This window comes from Notamacropus eugenii, chromosome 5, assembly GCF_028372415.1.
Source record: "Notamacropus eugenii isolate mMacEug1 chromosome 5, mMacEug1.pri_v2, whole genome shotgun sequence".
Lineage (NCBI taxonomy): Eukaryota > Metazoa > Chordata > Mammalia > Diprotodontia > Macropodidae > Notamacropus > Notamacropus eugenii.
Genome location: NC_092876.1, coordinates 44,514,173 through 44,528,381, shown reverse-complemented (window position 1 = coordinate 44,528,381; position 14,209 = coordinate 44,514,173). Strand labels below are relative to the sequence as shown.

Sequence of the window (14,209 nt, the reverse complement as noted above, 5' to 3'; positions counted from 1 at the left end):
ATTTAGATCAGAAAGGGACCTTAACTGCCACAGAGTCCAACCCAGACATTTTATGAGTGGGGAAACTGAGGCACCCCAGAAAAGTGCTTGTCCAAGGTCACCCACAGCTAGTATGTGCAGGATACAAAATCACATTCATGTTTCCTTCCTCTCACAGAGATGGGGGCTGCCAGCTATAGGTATGCCAGGTCTGAGCACCTGAGTTCAAATGCGGCCTCAGACACTTACTAGCTATGTGACCCTGGGCAAGTCGCTTCACCCCATTTGCCTCAGTTTCCTCAACTGTAAATGAAGTTGGACTAGATACCTTAGGATCTAGCTCCGAGGTTTGTCTCTCTGAGGTTGGACCACATCCACCCACCCACTCACAAAGCACCAGGTTACTTAAAAGAGGTCGTGTGGCCGAGAAAGGTGAAGGGCCCCCGACTCCTCCTCTCACCCTTCTCCCAGGGCAGTCCTTTTCACCAGCTGAGCTAGGACCTTGGACTTCCACGGGGGCAGCGCAGCGGGGGCTCAGGACCTGAGCTGGTCAAGGACGGGGTGGAGAGGGGCAAAGGCGAGCACAGAGGGAGATGAGAAAGCAGATCGTTCTCGCTTCCATGAGGGGTCCTGGGAGGGGACCACACGGGCTGCTTCCCCGTGACTGGGGGGGTTGCCACGGCGGACAGAATCACACAGTCCCCACGCGGCAGGGGTCTCGGTGCCCCACCCCTCCCCACCCTGGCCGCCCCAGGCCACATCCCCACCGACCCAGAGGGGCTGGGGGCACAGGCCGGGGAGGCTCCAGGATCTCAGCCCCGGGCGCGCCCACCCCGCCTCTCCGGCTGGGTCCCCCCATCCCCGCTGGGGGCGGGGCAGGACGGGGGCGGAGCTGGGGCGGGGGCTAGGTCTGGCTGAAGCATGCGCCCTGCTCCCTCTCCCCGCACCCCCCCCCCCGCACCCCCGCCTGCCCTCCCGCGGGGAGAGGGGAGGCGGGCTGAGCCCGGGCGAGCCAGCTGGGGAGCGCGGCGCCGCTGCAGAGGGGGCTGCCGCCCGAAGCCCTGCCAGCCGGGGTGCCGCCAGGCAGGGCACGGCACGGCACGGCGGGGGCAGCGGCGCCGAGGGAGGATGCCCCCGGCCGGGGGGCGACCCCCGCGGCTGCGCTTGGGCGGGGGGAGCCGCCGCAGCAGCGGGGACCGGAGCGACGAGGTGTCGGGAGCGGACTCGGAGCCCCGGGCACGGAGCCGCAGGGTAAGGGCCCCGGGCCCGAGGGGGCGCGTGGGGGCACGAGCCCTGGGCAAGGGGGAGACGCGGCGGCCCCAGGAAGGGCAGGGCAGAGCGGAGGGGGGCTCTGGGCGGAGTGGGCGGGGAGCCCTGCTCCTCCCTCCTCGCTCTCCTCCCTCCTTCTCCCCTCCTCATCCTCGCCTTCTTCCTCCTCTCATTTTCCTCCTGCACCCCTTCTCATCCTTATCCTCCCCCCTTCTCCCTCTCGTCCGCCCCCTCGAGCCCCGGTGTCCTCCAAGAGCGCCCACGGGCAGTCTCCTAGTTCATCTTCGGGGGCTGGACGGGGAGGGAGACGGGGAGCTGACCCTAATCCTGCTCCCACTCTCGGGCTTGGGGAGCTGCGCTGGCTCCCCTCCATCCCCGGCCCGAAATCGCCGTCTGCCAGCCTGGGGGGTTTGCCCCCGGGGATCTTGGGCGTCCCCCTCAATTGGCCCCCGTGGGAACTTTCCCCGGGGGCTCCATTGAAGCTGAAGGGAGCCCCCAGAACGGACAGGGGTCTGCCGTACCCTGGGTAAAGGAGGCCGAGGGGATCTTGTTTGCCTGCAGATCTTAGGGTCGGGAGCCCGGGGCCTCTTGCCCCGGTCTAACCCCCTTAGGGAGGCACCGCCCCCTCGGGCCACCCTCGCTGCTGCCACAGGAGCTGGGGCTCGGGAGCAGCGCCCTGGATGAGAACCGGTCCGGGGGCGGCGCTAATCCACGCCCTCTTGGGCTCCCCAGCTTTCGCCTCCGAAGGAGGCGTCCCCAGAGGGGGTCTGGAAAAAGAGGGAGGGGGCGACAGCTGCCACTAGCTTGGGGCTGGGGGGGGGGGTGGAAGGGACTGCGGGGACCCTGCACCAGCTGGACTGGGCAGCTGTGCTCGGCCACGGCGAGGTGGAAAGGTAAATGAATTGTATTCGTGGGATTGGAGACGCTAGAAATCAGATCGGGATTGAGTGGAGGGCGGGGAGGTGGGAGTAGAAAATACACTGGGCTGTCTTCTTTGGTCGAAAGGGTGGGAGAGCCCCGGAGGAGCCCTCCATCCTGGTTGGGGATTGGTCTTCTCTATAAGGAGACCGATTCCCATGGGAAGAGCTCCATCACCGCTACCACTGTCTTCCCCCTCCCGCCTACCAATTCCTCCCCCTCTCGCCCCTTGACATTCTATAACTGAAGAGGTGGAAGAACCCCCCGGATCTGGGTCCACCGGAGGGAGGGCGAGGAGCCGGAATGCCACAGGAACCCTTTTAAGTTCGAGCCCCCTCCCCTCGCCTCCCCCTGCAGGCCCCCTTTGTTGCAATCAGACCTCTGGCCTGCCGACTCATTGGCCTCCAGGAACGTGACCTAAGAGATGTGGGCCCCACCCCCGAGGTGAGAGTTCTGTTCCTAAAGCTTGATTCCAGGGGTGTCTCTCCCTTTCTCTGCCCTCAGAGGACCTAGACTTGAACAAAGCTGGAGTTCCCCGGGATTCCCTTTGGGGTGGCAGGAGAGAAAGAGGTCATGAGGCTAGGTTAGGGGGTGGGGAGAAGGAGCCATAGCCACAGTGCCTGTGCAAGACCCCTCCTATACCATCCCAGGAGAGTTTAGGCTGGGCATAAGGAAAAAAAAACTTGCCCATCCATAAAGGAATGTGATGTACCTGACCCTCCTGGGGTCAGGAGACTGGAGAGCCTAAATTAAGAGCCAAAAGGAGAGTTTAGAAACGATCCAAACGAACCCTCTAGATTATATACATCAGCGCAAGTGAAGCCTGGAAAGGCACATCGTTGGTGAAATCATGTTCTCGATGGTTGTTTGGTTTGTTTGGTTTTGTTTTTGCTTTCCTGGAGAACTTGAGCAAGAGGGCTGGGTTGGGAATAATAGTTTTGAGGTGGCCACCCTGCTGAAATGCAGAGCCCTCGGCACTGTTCTGTGTTTGGATAATTTGTGTCCAGCTCTCTTTGCTTCTGGTCTGTAGACAATGGCTCAGGTCATACTTGGCTGACCTGGGGACCTAGAACGGTTCTGTTTCCCCAAATCTCACACCGGAATTCCATATGCATTTAGTGTTTCCAAATTCGAGACTCCCAGTTTCCTGCCAGGATTATTCCCCATCATCTCCACCTGAATAGACTGGAGGCAGGTTTAGTTTGTTAATACTTCAAATGCAGATTTTCATTGCCTTTTTTTTGGGTGATTTGGAGCATGTCATCAGACTTGTCAAGTTCTCCCTCTGTTTAATAAGGAGAGAGCCCATGGGGCTCCTTTATTCTGAAGTTCCTCTACTCTTTAACATTTCTGGTCCATTCAGCCCCAAATGAGACCTGCTGTCTTTGTTTCAGACTCGGGCTATCCCTTTCTGATCTGGCATCATTTTACGAGTCGCTAAAAAAAAAAGGAGGGTTCTTGAGGGCCACAGATCCCTCAAGGGGGCTGTGGATAGATTGCAAGAGGTCCTTGAACTTGGAGAAGGAAAAAAAACCCTCTAACCAGGTTTCAGTGCTGATTCTCTGCACTTTCTCTGCTCTACTTCTGCTTGGGTACCTCTCCATTCTCCCTTTTCACTGCTTTTATGTGTTGTATTTTCTCAATAGAATTTAAGTTTTTTGAGGGCAGGAGCTGTCTTTCTGCCATTACCAGAGCTTAGCATGTTTCATCATGCCTGACTCTTCATAACTCCATTTGGCGTTTTCTTGGCAAGGATACCAGAGTGGTTTGTTGTTTGCTTCTCCAGCTCATTTTACAGATGAGGAAACTGAGGTAAACAAGGTTAAGTGACTTGCCCAAGGTCACACAACTAGTAAGTGTCTGAGGCTGGATTTGAACTTAGAAAGTGGAGTCTTCCTGATTCCAAACCCAGTGTGCTATTATCCACTGCAGCACCACCTACCTGCCCCTAGCATATAGGAAGTGCTTAATACATGCTGGCTGATTTGACTAACCTTTCACTGAAATTTAGCATTTTCTTCCATTATAAATGTAGGTCACAAAATACTGTTCTGAGAAGGGGCCCGTAGACTTCAGCAGCCTGCCAAAGTGGTCCCCAACACCAAAAGCTTTAGGAACTCCCCTACTCTAAGGAGAAGAGAATGTGATCTCTGTAGGAAAGTCCTGTATACGCACACGTACAAGCTCATAATGAGTGTTCATTGAAGCTAGGTCATGCAGCAGCTAATGAATTGGACTGAGTTCAGAATCCTACTTCAGACTGTGCAAGCCTAGGCAAGTCACTTAATCTTTTTCCATGAACTCATCTGCAAAACAGGGAGGATAACAGCACTGACCTCCCTCTTGGGGTTGCTCTGAGGATCAAGCGAGGTTGCATATGCAAAGTGCATTGCCATCCTTGAAAGGGGTATATAAAAAATGTTATTGTTATTGAATGAATGAGTCTCTGTGTCCTCCCCCAGGTTCTTGGGAGGAGGCATCTGGAAGATATTGAATCTGAAAGTGCTTTGTAAACTGTCAATCATCCTATGCATGTGAAGGATGGGCATCGTTAGTTTTCTCTGACTTGGAGGGGACAGGAAGGAGAAGTATGCTTAGGGGAGGTGGTGGCCAGTGGGCAAGGTGGTCCTGGAGCTGCTGACTCCCATGGGGTGGCAGCTGCTGAGTTCTGCTTGGTGACTGACCTGCCCAGGGGACAGATCCCCGAACCCAGGCAATTTGGAGACCTCCAGCTTTCATGCCTCTTAGTCTGAATTAAGGAAAAAGTTCTGTGTTACTGACATCACACGAGTTCCGGAACTCCCTGGCCACTGGCACTCTGGGCAAAAAAGGAAGTTTGTCCTCCTTGACTCCTATCCCACTACCTTTCTACCCTTCATCTTCTTTCTCTTCCTCCCTGCTTCTCAAAACTGCCTACCATATCCATTTTTGTTTCCATCACATTCATTGCTCAGTATATAAGTGCTGAGTCTGCCCTTGTAACAAAGATTTTAAAAGGAATGATGTATGTCAGGGTAGAAGAAGCTCAGAAAAAAACAGTGAAATAAATCAATCCATTCTAACCATGTATGCAGTATTCTTCATCCATAGGCCCCCACCCTCCTGTGAAAGGAGAGAGATATATTTTCTTATTTGGGGTGGGAGGTCAAAACTTGGTTATTTGGCTTGGTGTTAGTGTTTTTTTTCCATTTGCATTGTTATAATCACCAGATGTATTGTTTTCATTTTTCTTGTTTCTTCACTCAGAATCAGTTCATATCCATCATACATACCCTCGTGCCCTAATTCCCTCATCTTTCTCATTTCTCATAGCATAGAAATAATATTCCATTCCATCTTTGTGCCACACCAGTCTTATTTCCTATAATGGACCCTTCACATGTCATCTCTTCTCTTTAAATTGACCTCCTATCCCTTTGTCTTTGCCCTGGCTGTGCCCCATGCCTGGGATGGCATCCTAGAACAGTGATTTCCTTCAAAGCAAAGCTCAGCTGCCTTCTTCTGCCTGGAGGTTTTCCTGAATCCATATCCCCTTAACCCCTCTCTTTAATCTTCTTTCTGTCTCTCTTAAAATTACTTTGTACATATTTGCTTATGTTCATGCTACAGCCTTCTGGGAGAAGGCACCTTCTGGAAGGTCCCAGCCCCTGGCATGGTGCCATATGTAGGATAAGTACTTAATGAATAAGAGTGGGATTACATGGAAAGGATTTTATAAACTCCTTCACACTGTGGTACAAAGGACTGAAAAGGGCAAAGTTTCCCCAGACGTATTAACATTTTAACCCAGACTGGACTCAGAGCCTTAAGGCCAGTTGTGAACTTACACAGTCCAGGGGGATGTTTCTGTGTATACCAGCTGTGTGTCCTCCTGTTCCCTGGCTCTTTCTCCCCCTTCTGTCTTTTCTTCCACCCTTGACCGCACACTGACGCCCGTGGCTTTACTGACAGGAAGAATTCTAGACTCTGGGGTCTTGCCTTCCATTCGGCAGACCGTCGTGGTTTGCAGTCTGAGCTCATGGGAGAGCTCCAGTAGCCCAGCTGCTCCTCGAAGGCCTCTGCGTATAACCAGTGCTTAGCACAGAGCCAGGCCCACAGGAAGAACTAGAGAAATGTTTATTGACTAGGGAGTTGTGAGGAAGGTACTTGTGAAGGAAACGTGGGCTAAAGCTGAGACAGAGCCCAGAGAAGAAAGGAGGCAGGGGTCTGTCCCATTTGATCTAGCTAGTACTGCAGTCCTAGAAAATATGGAAGTGTGTGTGTGTGTGTGTGTGTGTGTGTGTGTGTGTGTGTGTGTGTGTGAGAGAGAGAGAGAGAGAGAGAGAGAGAGAGAAGAGGAAGAACATGTGTGTGAGAGAAAGAGACAGAATATGTGTTTGTGAAAGAGAGGGGAGAGAATGAGTGTGCGCGCGCACACTTCCTTGCTTGTAGCTGAGGGGTCTGAGTATATCCATGGCTGTGAAGCAGTGTGCTGTCTGTGTGTGAGCTGCTCATCAGAGAGAGGACACTTCCTACTTCTAAAACCCTCCCCCCTCACCCCAGCCTCACTGTTTGGGTTCTTGCCTCTCCTGAGCCTACGTCTGCTTGATAAGAAGAAAGGATGGGGTCTTAGTCCATTGTAGTCCCCTTGCTGATGGCTGACCATCTCTAAGTCCTTGAGCTCAGGAGACAACAGGATACTTCAGACAAATGACCCTCTTCCAGGTAGATGGCATCTCCCCGGGGATGTGATGGGATTTGGAAAATCTGAACGAATAGCACTTGGAGGCAGGGCTTGAGAGAGCCTCGGTAGGACCTGGTAATTAGAAATGGTATGGACAGCACAGTGCTCTAGGTTTGCCCCAGAGGGCAGCAGGGCAGGGATGAGTGATTGCCTACACTTATCCATCTACCCTTTTCCCTCCTCTGCTCTGTGGCCACTTGCTAGAGGTGGGTCCACTCAGTTGGCCAAGGCAAGTATTTTAAGTACTTAGGGGAAAGGTTCTGGATGAGAACAGAGAGAATGGGCTGAGAGCAGCAGAGAGGAGAGCCACAGGCTGGGGGTGCTCATACATTGCCAGGCTCTGGGGCTAGAGGGAGGGAAGGGGCTCTGGGAATGTCCAGCTGAGGAGGAAGGGTCGTAGGGTCAGGGATTTCAAGCTGGGTGCAGAAAGGGGCTGCCTTGAAGGGGTCAGATTTGAATCAGAGTCTATGAGCTTAGTGCAGGGTGCCAGGTGACATACCTTGTGCTAGGTGGGGAGAGCACATTTGGGAGATTTATTCTGGATGGAGAGAATCTGTCAAGGATGTCAGACTAGATGGGAAAGGGGTGGGGGCCAAGGCCAAGATCTTAATATGGACAGTAAGGGGCAGATTGAAGGCTCTGTGCTCACTGTGAGTGGCCTAGCTGGGTAAGATTGAGGACTGTGACTTCAAAAGTGGGCCCAGCTTTGGTATGTCAAGTTGGATGCAGAGGGGATACCTGAGGGTGTCAATCTACACATGAAAGGCAGGATCGAGGGAGAAGGGACTTCAGGATGAGCAGGAGCGGCAGGTTTAGAAGTTCTGAGCTTGGTACAAAAGGGAAAAAATCAGGGGTTTCAGACTGGGTATAAGGGGCAGGGTTAGGGGGTTCTGGGTTTGGTATGAGAGGGTTAGGTCAGAATTTTGTATTGGGCATAAGGAGACATTGGGAGCAGATTTGGAGGTTCCAAGTTTGGTGCAAAGGAAAGTGGGTCAGAGTTTGGGAGCTGGACATAGAAGACTTTGGGGGCTTTGAGATGTGTCAAAAGGTTCTGGTTGGAGATTTCAGGCTGGCCATCTCAAGCTGGGTTTAGGAGAGATAGGTCAGAAGATTCAGGCTGAGCCCAAAGGAGGGTAACCAGAGGCTGGCTTGAGGATGGTCCTGTGGGGCTGGAGCCAGGGCTTCTGGCCAGGACAGAGCACTCACCCTCTCTCCATCCCTACAGGTCCCTTAGCCTGTGGTCCATAATGCCTGGGACCAGCCCCCTGTGAAGGGCTCTGTTCTTTCCCTGGGGCCCTGGGGCTCCACTGGAGGATGTCCTTGCTGCCCCCAGTCCTCTGTCCATCCATCCGCATCCAGCTCCATTGGGCCTGTGGCCCGGCCCCAGCCCTGCACCATGAAGGATGAGGAGAAGCTGCACAATAACGCTGTGGCCTGGCTGGCCTGTGCTGGGGTCTCGCTGTTGGCCAATGCGTGGGGCATCCTGAGTGTCAGTGCCAAGCAGAAGAAATGGAAGCCACTGGAATTCCTCTTGTGCACACTAGCCGGCACCCACATGCTCAACATCGCCATCCCCATCACCATGTACTCGGTGGTACAGCTCCGGCGTCAGCATTCTGACTATGAATGGAATGAAGGGCTCTGCAAAGTCTTTGTGTCCACTTTCTATACTCTCACCCTGGTCACCTGTTTCTCGGTCACTTCTCTGTCCTACCATCGCATGTGGATGGTCCGATGGCCAGTCAACTACCGGTGAGTCTTGGCGCCTTGGAAAGGGGACCTGGGGTCATACACCTAGATTGGGAAGAAACCTCAGAGGCCCTCGACTCTAGTCCTTTCACTTTACAGGTCAGGAAACTGAGGTCTGAGGACATAAAGTGATTTGTCCTAGGTCAGAAGTGGGTTGTAAACCCAGGCCTTCTCTACACCTTAGTTCAGCACTGTTCCATGTCATCTCTACATATAGAATGTTAGAACTAGAAGGAGCCTTTTCCCCATCTGGCATCTTACAGAAGAGTAAACTGAGGCACAGAGATGGAAGTGACTTATCTGACATTAGGTAGCTTATGACTGGCAGATTCAGGACAAGAGCCCAGGAAAGGCTCCTGATTTGCAGTGTGGGCCTCTTTTCTATCATACATGTAGGTGCATGCACAGGTGGAGGGGTGAGTGAGGGATTATGTAAAACTCAGCAATTATGATGACCAACATTGACCCTGGAGACTTGAAGGATGGTCGCATCTCAGATCTAGGGCTGGAAGGGACCTCAGAGGCCATCTGGTATGACCCACTCGTTTTACAGGTGAGAAAACCAAGGCTTGGAAGGCTAAGTGATTTGCCCAAGGTCACAGAGGTAGTAAGTGGTAAAGATGGGATTTGAACTCAGATCCTCCAACCCCAGAGCCACTGATTTGTCCGCTATATGCGTCTTTCTTGGTTGTATAGATGGAGACTAAATGTAGATTATTGCATATAGACTATCTGACATAGTTGGTTTTATTGACTGCCATTTTCTCCCCATTTTTCAGTCTTTGTCCAAGGGTGGGCTCACTAGGAGGTGGGAAAGGATGGCCATTGGTCCAAAGGGGAGAAAATATATCTGGGAAATTTATGTTTGGTAAACAAAAGACCTCAGTTACAAAAGAACTATGTGGGGTTCAAGTCTCCCCACGAGAAATGTGCATCTCTGGACAAATCCCTTCCTCCCAACCTGTTTCCTTATTTACAAAATGATAATGGTGCTTGAACTACCTATCACATATGACTGTTGGAAAGAAAGTGATTTATAAGCTAGAAAACAAGTGTAGTAGATAATGTTAGACTTGGAGTCAGGAAGACTGAAGTTCAAATCCAGCCTCAGATGCTTACTAGCCGGATGACCATAGGCAAGCCACTTTAATTTCTGTTTGCCTCAGTTTTCTCATATATATAATATATGAGGATAATATGAGGGGATAATAATAACACCTACCTCCTGAGGTAGTTGTGAGGATAAAATGAGATAACGTGTATACATTTAAAATGGTAGATGTGCCCGTTGTTATTAATATTATCATTATTTTCACCTTAAAATGAGACAGAGCTGGAAGGTACTTTGAATACTCCCTCTGCCCTTCCTTATACAATGGAACCTTCCTTATACAATGAGGGCCTCACAGAATGAGTGACTCAAGGCTGGGTGGAGGACTGAAGCTTTCTTAATGAGGCCCCACTGTATTAGCTTCAGACCTTGGAAGAAATCTGAGAATCTAGTAGGGTAAAGGAGAGGGGCAGGGAGGTGGTAAAGAGGATGTTGCATCCATCATCCTTCCATTCCCCAGGCTGACCCCATGCTGGTCATGAGGCTAGCTGGAGAGAGGTACAGTTTCAGACTATTGAAAACAGACAAGGGTAAATTAGAATCTAGGCTAGGTTGGTATCAAATTTTGTGTGGAACATCAGACTCCAAAGAGCTTAAAACTAGCAAGAAAGCTACAGTAAGTGGATAGAGCACTGGCTATGGAGTCCAGAAGACCTAGATTCAAGTTCTGCACTCCTAGCTTTGTTATCCTAGACAAGTCATTTAACCGTGCCTCAGTTTCCCTAATTGTAAAATATGGGATTGCATTGGGCAGGGGGGGAGGATTGGAGGGAGGTTAGACTCACTGACTTTTAAGGTCTCTTCAAGACCTAAATTGATGACCTTACTAACTGTTGCAAAAACCAGGAGACAAGATATAGTTTGTTTCAACCTGTCTGGCCAAAACCTCAATCTTATTATGACAACTTAAATTCCTCATCCAATCCATTTAAATCCAACACACTAGAGATAGAGACGAAACAAAGACATTGCTGTCCTGTGCTGATTTCTTGGCTTCTGGAGCCAGCTCACCATGCCCACTCCTGATTCAGCCCCACTGTGAAGGCCCCAGCCCTGGGTGAAAGGGAAGTCATCCCAGGTCTCTCTAGGACTCCGACCTATGGCTGAGGGAGGAAGCCCCGGCATAGTCACAGATCACAGTGGATGTTGATGGCTAACCTGAAGGGACCCAAGGGATCCTAAAGTACCTACACAGAACAGGGAAGTGGATAGCTGTCCCAGATGGATGCCACCCTCTAGACTGCCAGGCTGTGGTCCCCAGGCAGCCAGAGAGCAGCTGGGGCTGCTGGATTGTCTGTCTTCCTGAATGAAAACAAAGAGGCTTGTGCTGAGGGGCAGAGAATCAGAGAGGACAGTGATGGAGGTGGTCCATGACCGTTCCCCACCTTCCTCTTTAAGCTCACACCTCCTTTACTGTGCCACCCGCCCAGCTTAAGATGGAGCTCAGAAAAGCAGCAGATCTCCATGTGGACAGTTTCTGCCCTTTACCTGATGGCCGCTGTCTTCATTACGTACCCTTGGCATATCCAGAAAAAAGTTTAAGCATAATCTAGTGATAAGTTACTCTTGTGTTTACTCTTAGCCCCAGAACTAATTTGAGAGGCTCTTAACCCTTTTATTCTGTGCTAATCATCCCTAATGAAGAGTTAAGCTAACAAACCAGACCCAGTTGACTAATTTACTGATGGATGGTGAACATTAACTGTATACAGTGAGAGTTCTGACCTACATAGGGAAACATCTGCACTGTCTGGAGCCAGTAACTGGTATGTGGGTGCCTGCCCTTTGCTAGCTCCATTGAGAACCCTGGGAGGCAGAGAGGGGCCCAGGCTCCCCCACCCCCAGCTGCTGGAAGGAGGGAGGGAGGGGGAAAGGAGCCACTCCTTCCCTCCTCTGGTTTTGAGGGAAGTAAGAGCCAACCTCTTGTCCTGTCCTTTGAAGGGACTGAATAAAATCCATTTGGAACAGAGCTAGTCACTGTCGGAAGACTGAAGGAGTTTGGGAGGATTTTTTGGAGCAGGAGATATGACAAGGGACCCTTCCTTTTGGGCCTAGAGTGGGGCCAGGGGGAAAGGAGGGAGGGAGGGTCCTGGGTCTTTGTCTTGCCAAGTGAGGAGATGGGCAGGCCCCATGTTCTTTCAAACACAGGAGAGCACAGACATTTTATCCCAGAGGTTGTCTAGAGGGGAGACCTACCACATTTCATGCCAGGAATATTGTTCACGGTGAATGACAGGCCATCCAGCTGGTCATGATGTGGTAGACTAGGAGACCTCAATTCTACTTCCAACACCACCGTTGTATGAGCCTTGGGCAAGCTGTCCTCTTAGATGCTTCATAGCTCTATGGCTTTCACTTTACCTCTGAGAGCCTCCATTTCCTCATCTCTGAAATGGGAATAATGCTTCTCCTTCCTCCTATTTCACATGGTTGGGAGGAGTCAATTTTGTAAACATTAACCCTCCCATATGAGCATGATCTTGTTCCTGCATTCATATCTTTTTTTCTAATTCTTTAATAATATTTTATTTTTTCCCAATTATATGTGAACAGTTTTTTAGCATTTATTTTTACAAGATTTATTTAACAAGATTTTATTTTTACAAAATTTTTCTTCCTCCCTCCCTTCCCTTCCCCTCCCCCTTTTAAAATGGTAAGCAGTGTGATGTCGATTATATATCCTGCACTAATATTCTTGAATCTCACCAGGCAGTGGATGGTGTGGACATGGCTATGAATAAATTTAGGGTCATTGACAGTGCTTATTCAGCTCCTCTCATTTTACATGGGAGGAAATTGAGGCAAAGAGGATGCTGTTAGGGTTATAACTGTGGACCTAGAAGGTCATCTGGTTCAACCTCTTATTTTATAAAGAAGGAAACTGAGGCACAGGACAGTCATATAGTCCATAGTTCTAGTCCTAGGAAGCCCTTCAAAGACATCTAGTCTGACCTCCTTATTTTACAGAAAAGGAAACTGAGGCATAGAGAGGATCCTAGTATTGTTGCTTTAGATCTGGGAGGGATGTCAGAGGCTGTGGAGTTCTTCATTCCCATCATTTTGCAGAAAGGAAAACAGACTTAGAGAGACTGTGGTTTGTCCAAGGTCACACAGAGAGTAAGTGACAGAGGCAAGATTTGAACCCAGGACTTCTAACTCCAGACCTCTTTCCACAGCACTTCTCAAGATCAGAAAAGACTGTGGATTTTTTAAAAATTGTCGTAGATGTCCTCCCATGTCAGAGATTAAGGGAAGGACATTTTTAAACTCCACCCACTCTCAGGGCCTGGGTGAAAGTGGGAAGGAGTCAAGGTTTGGGTCCTGTTTTGGGCTTGGCATGGCCATCTCCACTCCCCCTTGGCTCACCAGAGACCCTGTGATTGAGCAACTTGTACTCTCCCTGGCAGGCTGAGTAACACCAAGAAGCAGGCGGTCCACACAGTGATGGGCATCTGGATGGTGTCCTTCATCCTGTCCACCCTCCCTGCTGTGGGCTGGCATGACACCACCGAACGCTTCTATGCCCACGACTGCCGCTTCATTGTCACTGAGATTGGACTGGGCTTCGGGGTGTGCTTCCTGTTGCTCATTGGAGGCAGCGTGGCCATGGGGGTGGTCTGCACTGCCATCACCCTCTTCCAGACACTGTCCCTCCAGACCGGCCACAACCTGGACCGCAACAAGTTCAACGTGCCAACCATTGTGGTGGAGGATGCTCAGGGCAAGCGCCGCTCTTCCATTGATGGTTCGGAGCCGATCAAGACCTCACTGCAGATCACATGCCTGGTAGCTGGCATTGTCTTCATCTATGACTGCCTCATGGGTTTCCCTGTGCTGGTGAGCTGGGGTCTGGAGGATGGAGGGTGGGGCTGCCATCTCTGTGGGTGGAAAGGAGTCTTTTGGTTCTTGGAATTGTAGCTCTGAATCTTTACTCTAGGCCAGAGGTTCTTGGCCATTTGTGGATCATGGGCCCCTTGGGCAGACTGGTAAGGCCAATTGATCCTATCTCAGAATCACACATAGAACAAAATCTGGGATGCCTCAAAAGTCTTCCCTAAGACCTAAGATAAGTTTACAAAGGAAACCAATTCTATTGAAATACAGTTGTCAAAGAAAACGGCTCATGGACAGTTAGTGACTCCGTTGGTCCCTGCAACATTAATCACTCACATTTATGAACCATGTTAAAGATCAAAGAATTTTAAAGTTAAAAAGGACCTTTAAAGTCATCTAGTACAACCCTTCATTTTACAGAGGAGGAAACTGAGGCCCAGAAAGGTTAAATGACTTACGTAGATCACATAGGCATCACACGTTTGGAGCTAAAGGGTACCTTATGGGCAATCTCGTTTTTTAGATGAGAAAACTGAATACCGAAGAAGTTAAGTTACTTGTCCAAGGTAGCAGATTGGGGGGGAACAGAGGTTGGGGTTGGCACCAAATGACCTTTAAGATCCCTC

At 50.7% G+C, this 14,209-nt stretch overlaps 1 protein-coding gene across 2 annotated transcripts in view; it reads left to right on the top strand.

Annotated features, from left to right (window-relative positions):
* The first annotated feature begins 1,012 nt into the window (after window positions 1–1,012).
* Window positions 1,013–14,209, top strand: part of GPR153 (G protein-coupled receptor 153) — a 28,120-nt gene continuing 14,923 nt past the window's right edge. The window contains exons 1-4 of one of the 2 annotated variants that reach the window (XM_072608701.1): window positions 1,013–1,230; window positions 2,524–2,610; window positions 8,115–8,641; window positions 13,157–13,586. In XM_072608701.1, the coding sequence (XP_072464802.1) occupies window positions 8,286–8,641; window positions 13,157–13,586 (786 nt within the window). In that variant the 5' untranslated portion in view covers window positions 1,013–1,230; window positions 2,524–2,610; window positions 8,115–8,285. The remainder of the gene's footprint in view (window positions 1,231–2,523; window positions 2,611–8,114; window positions 8,642–13,156; window positions 13,587–14,209) is intronic. The other variant, XM_072608700.1, reaches the window with a different exon arrangement.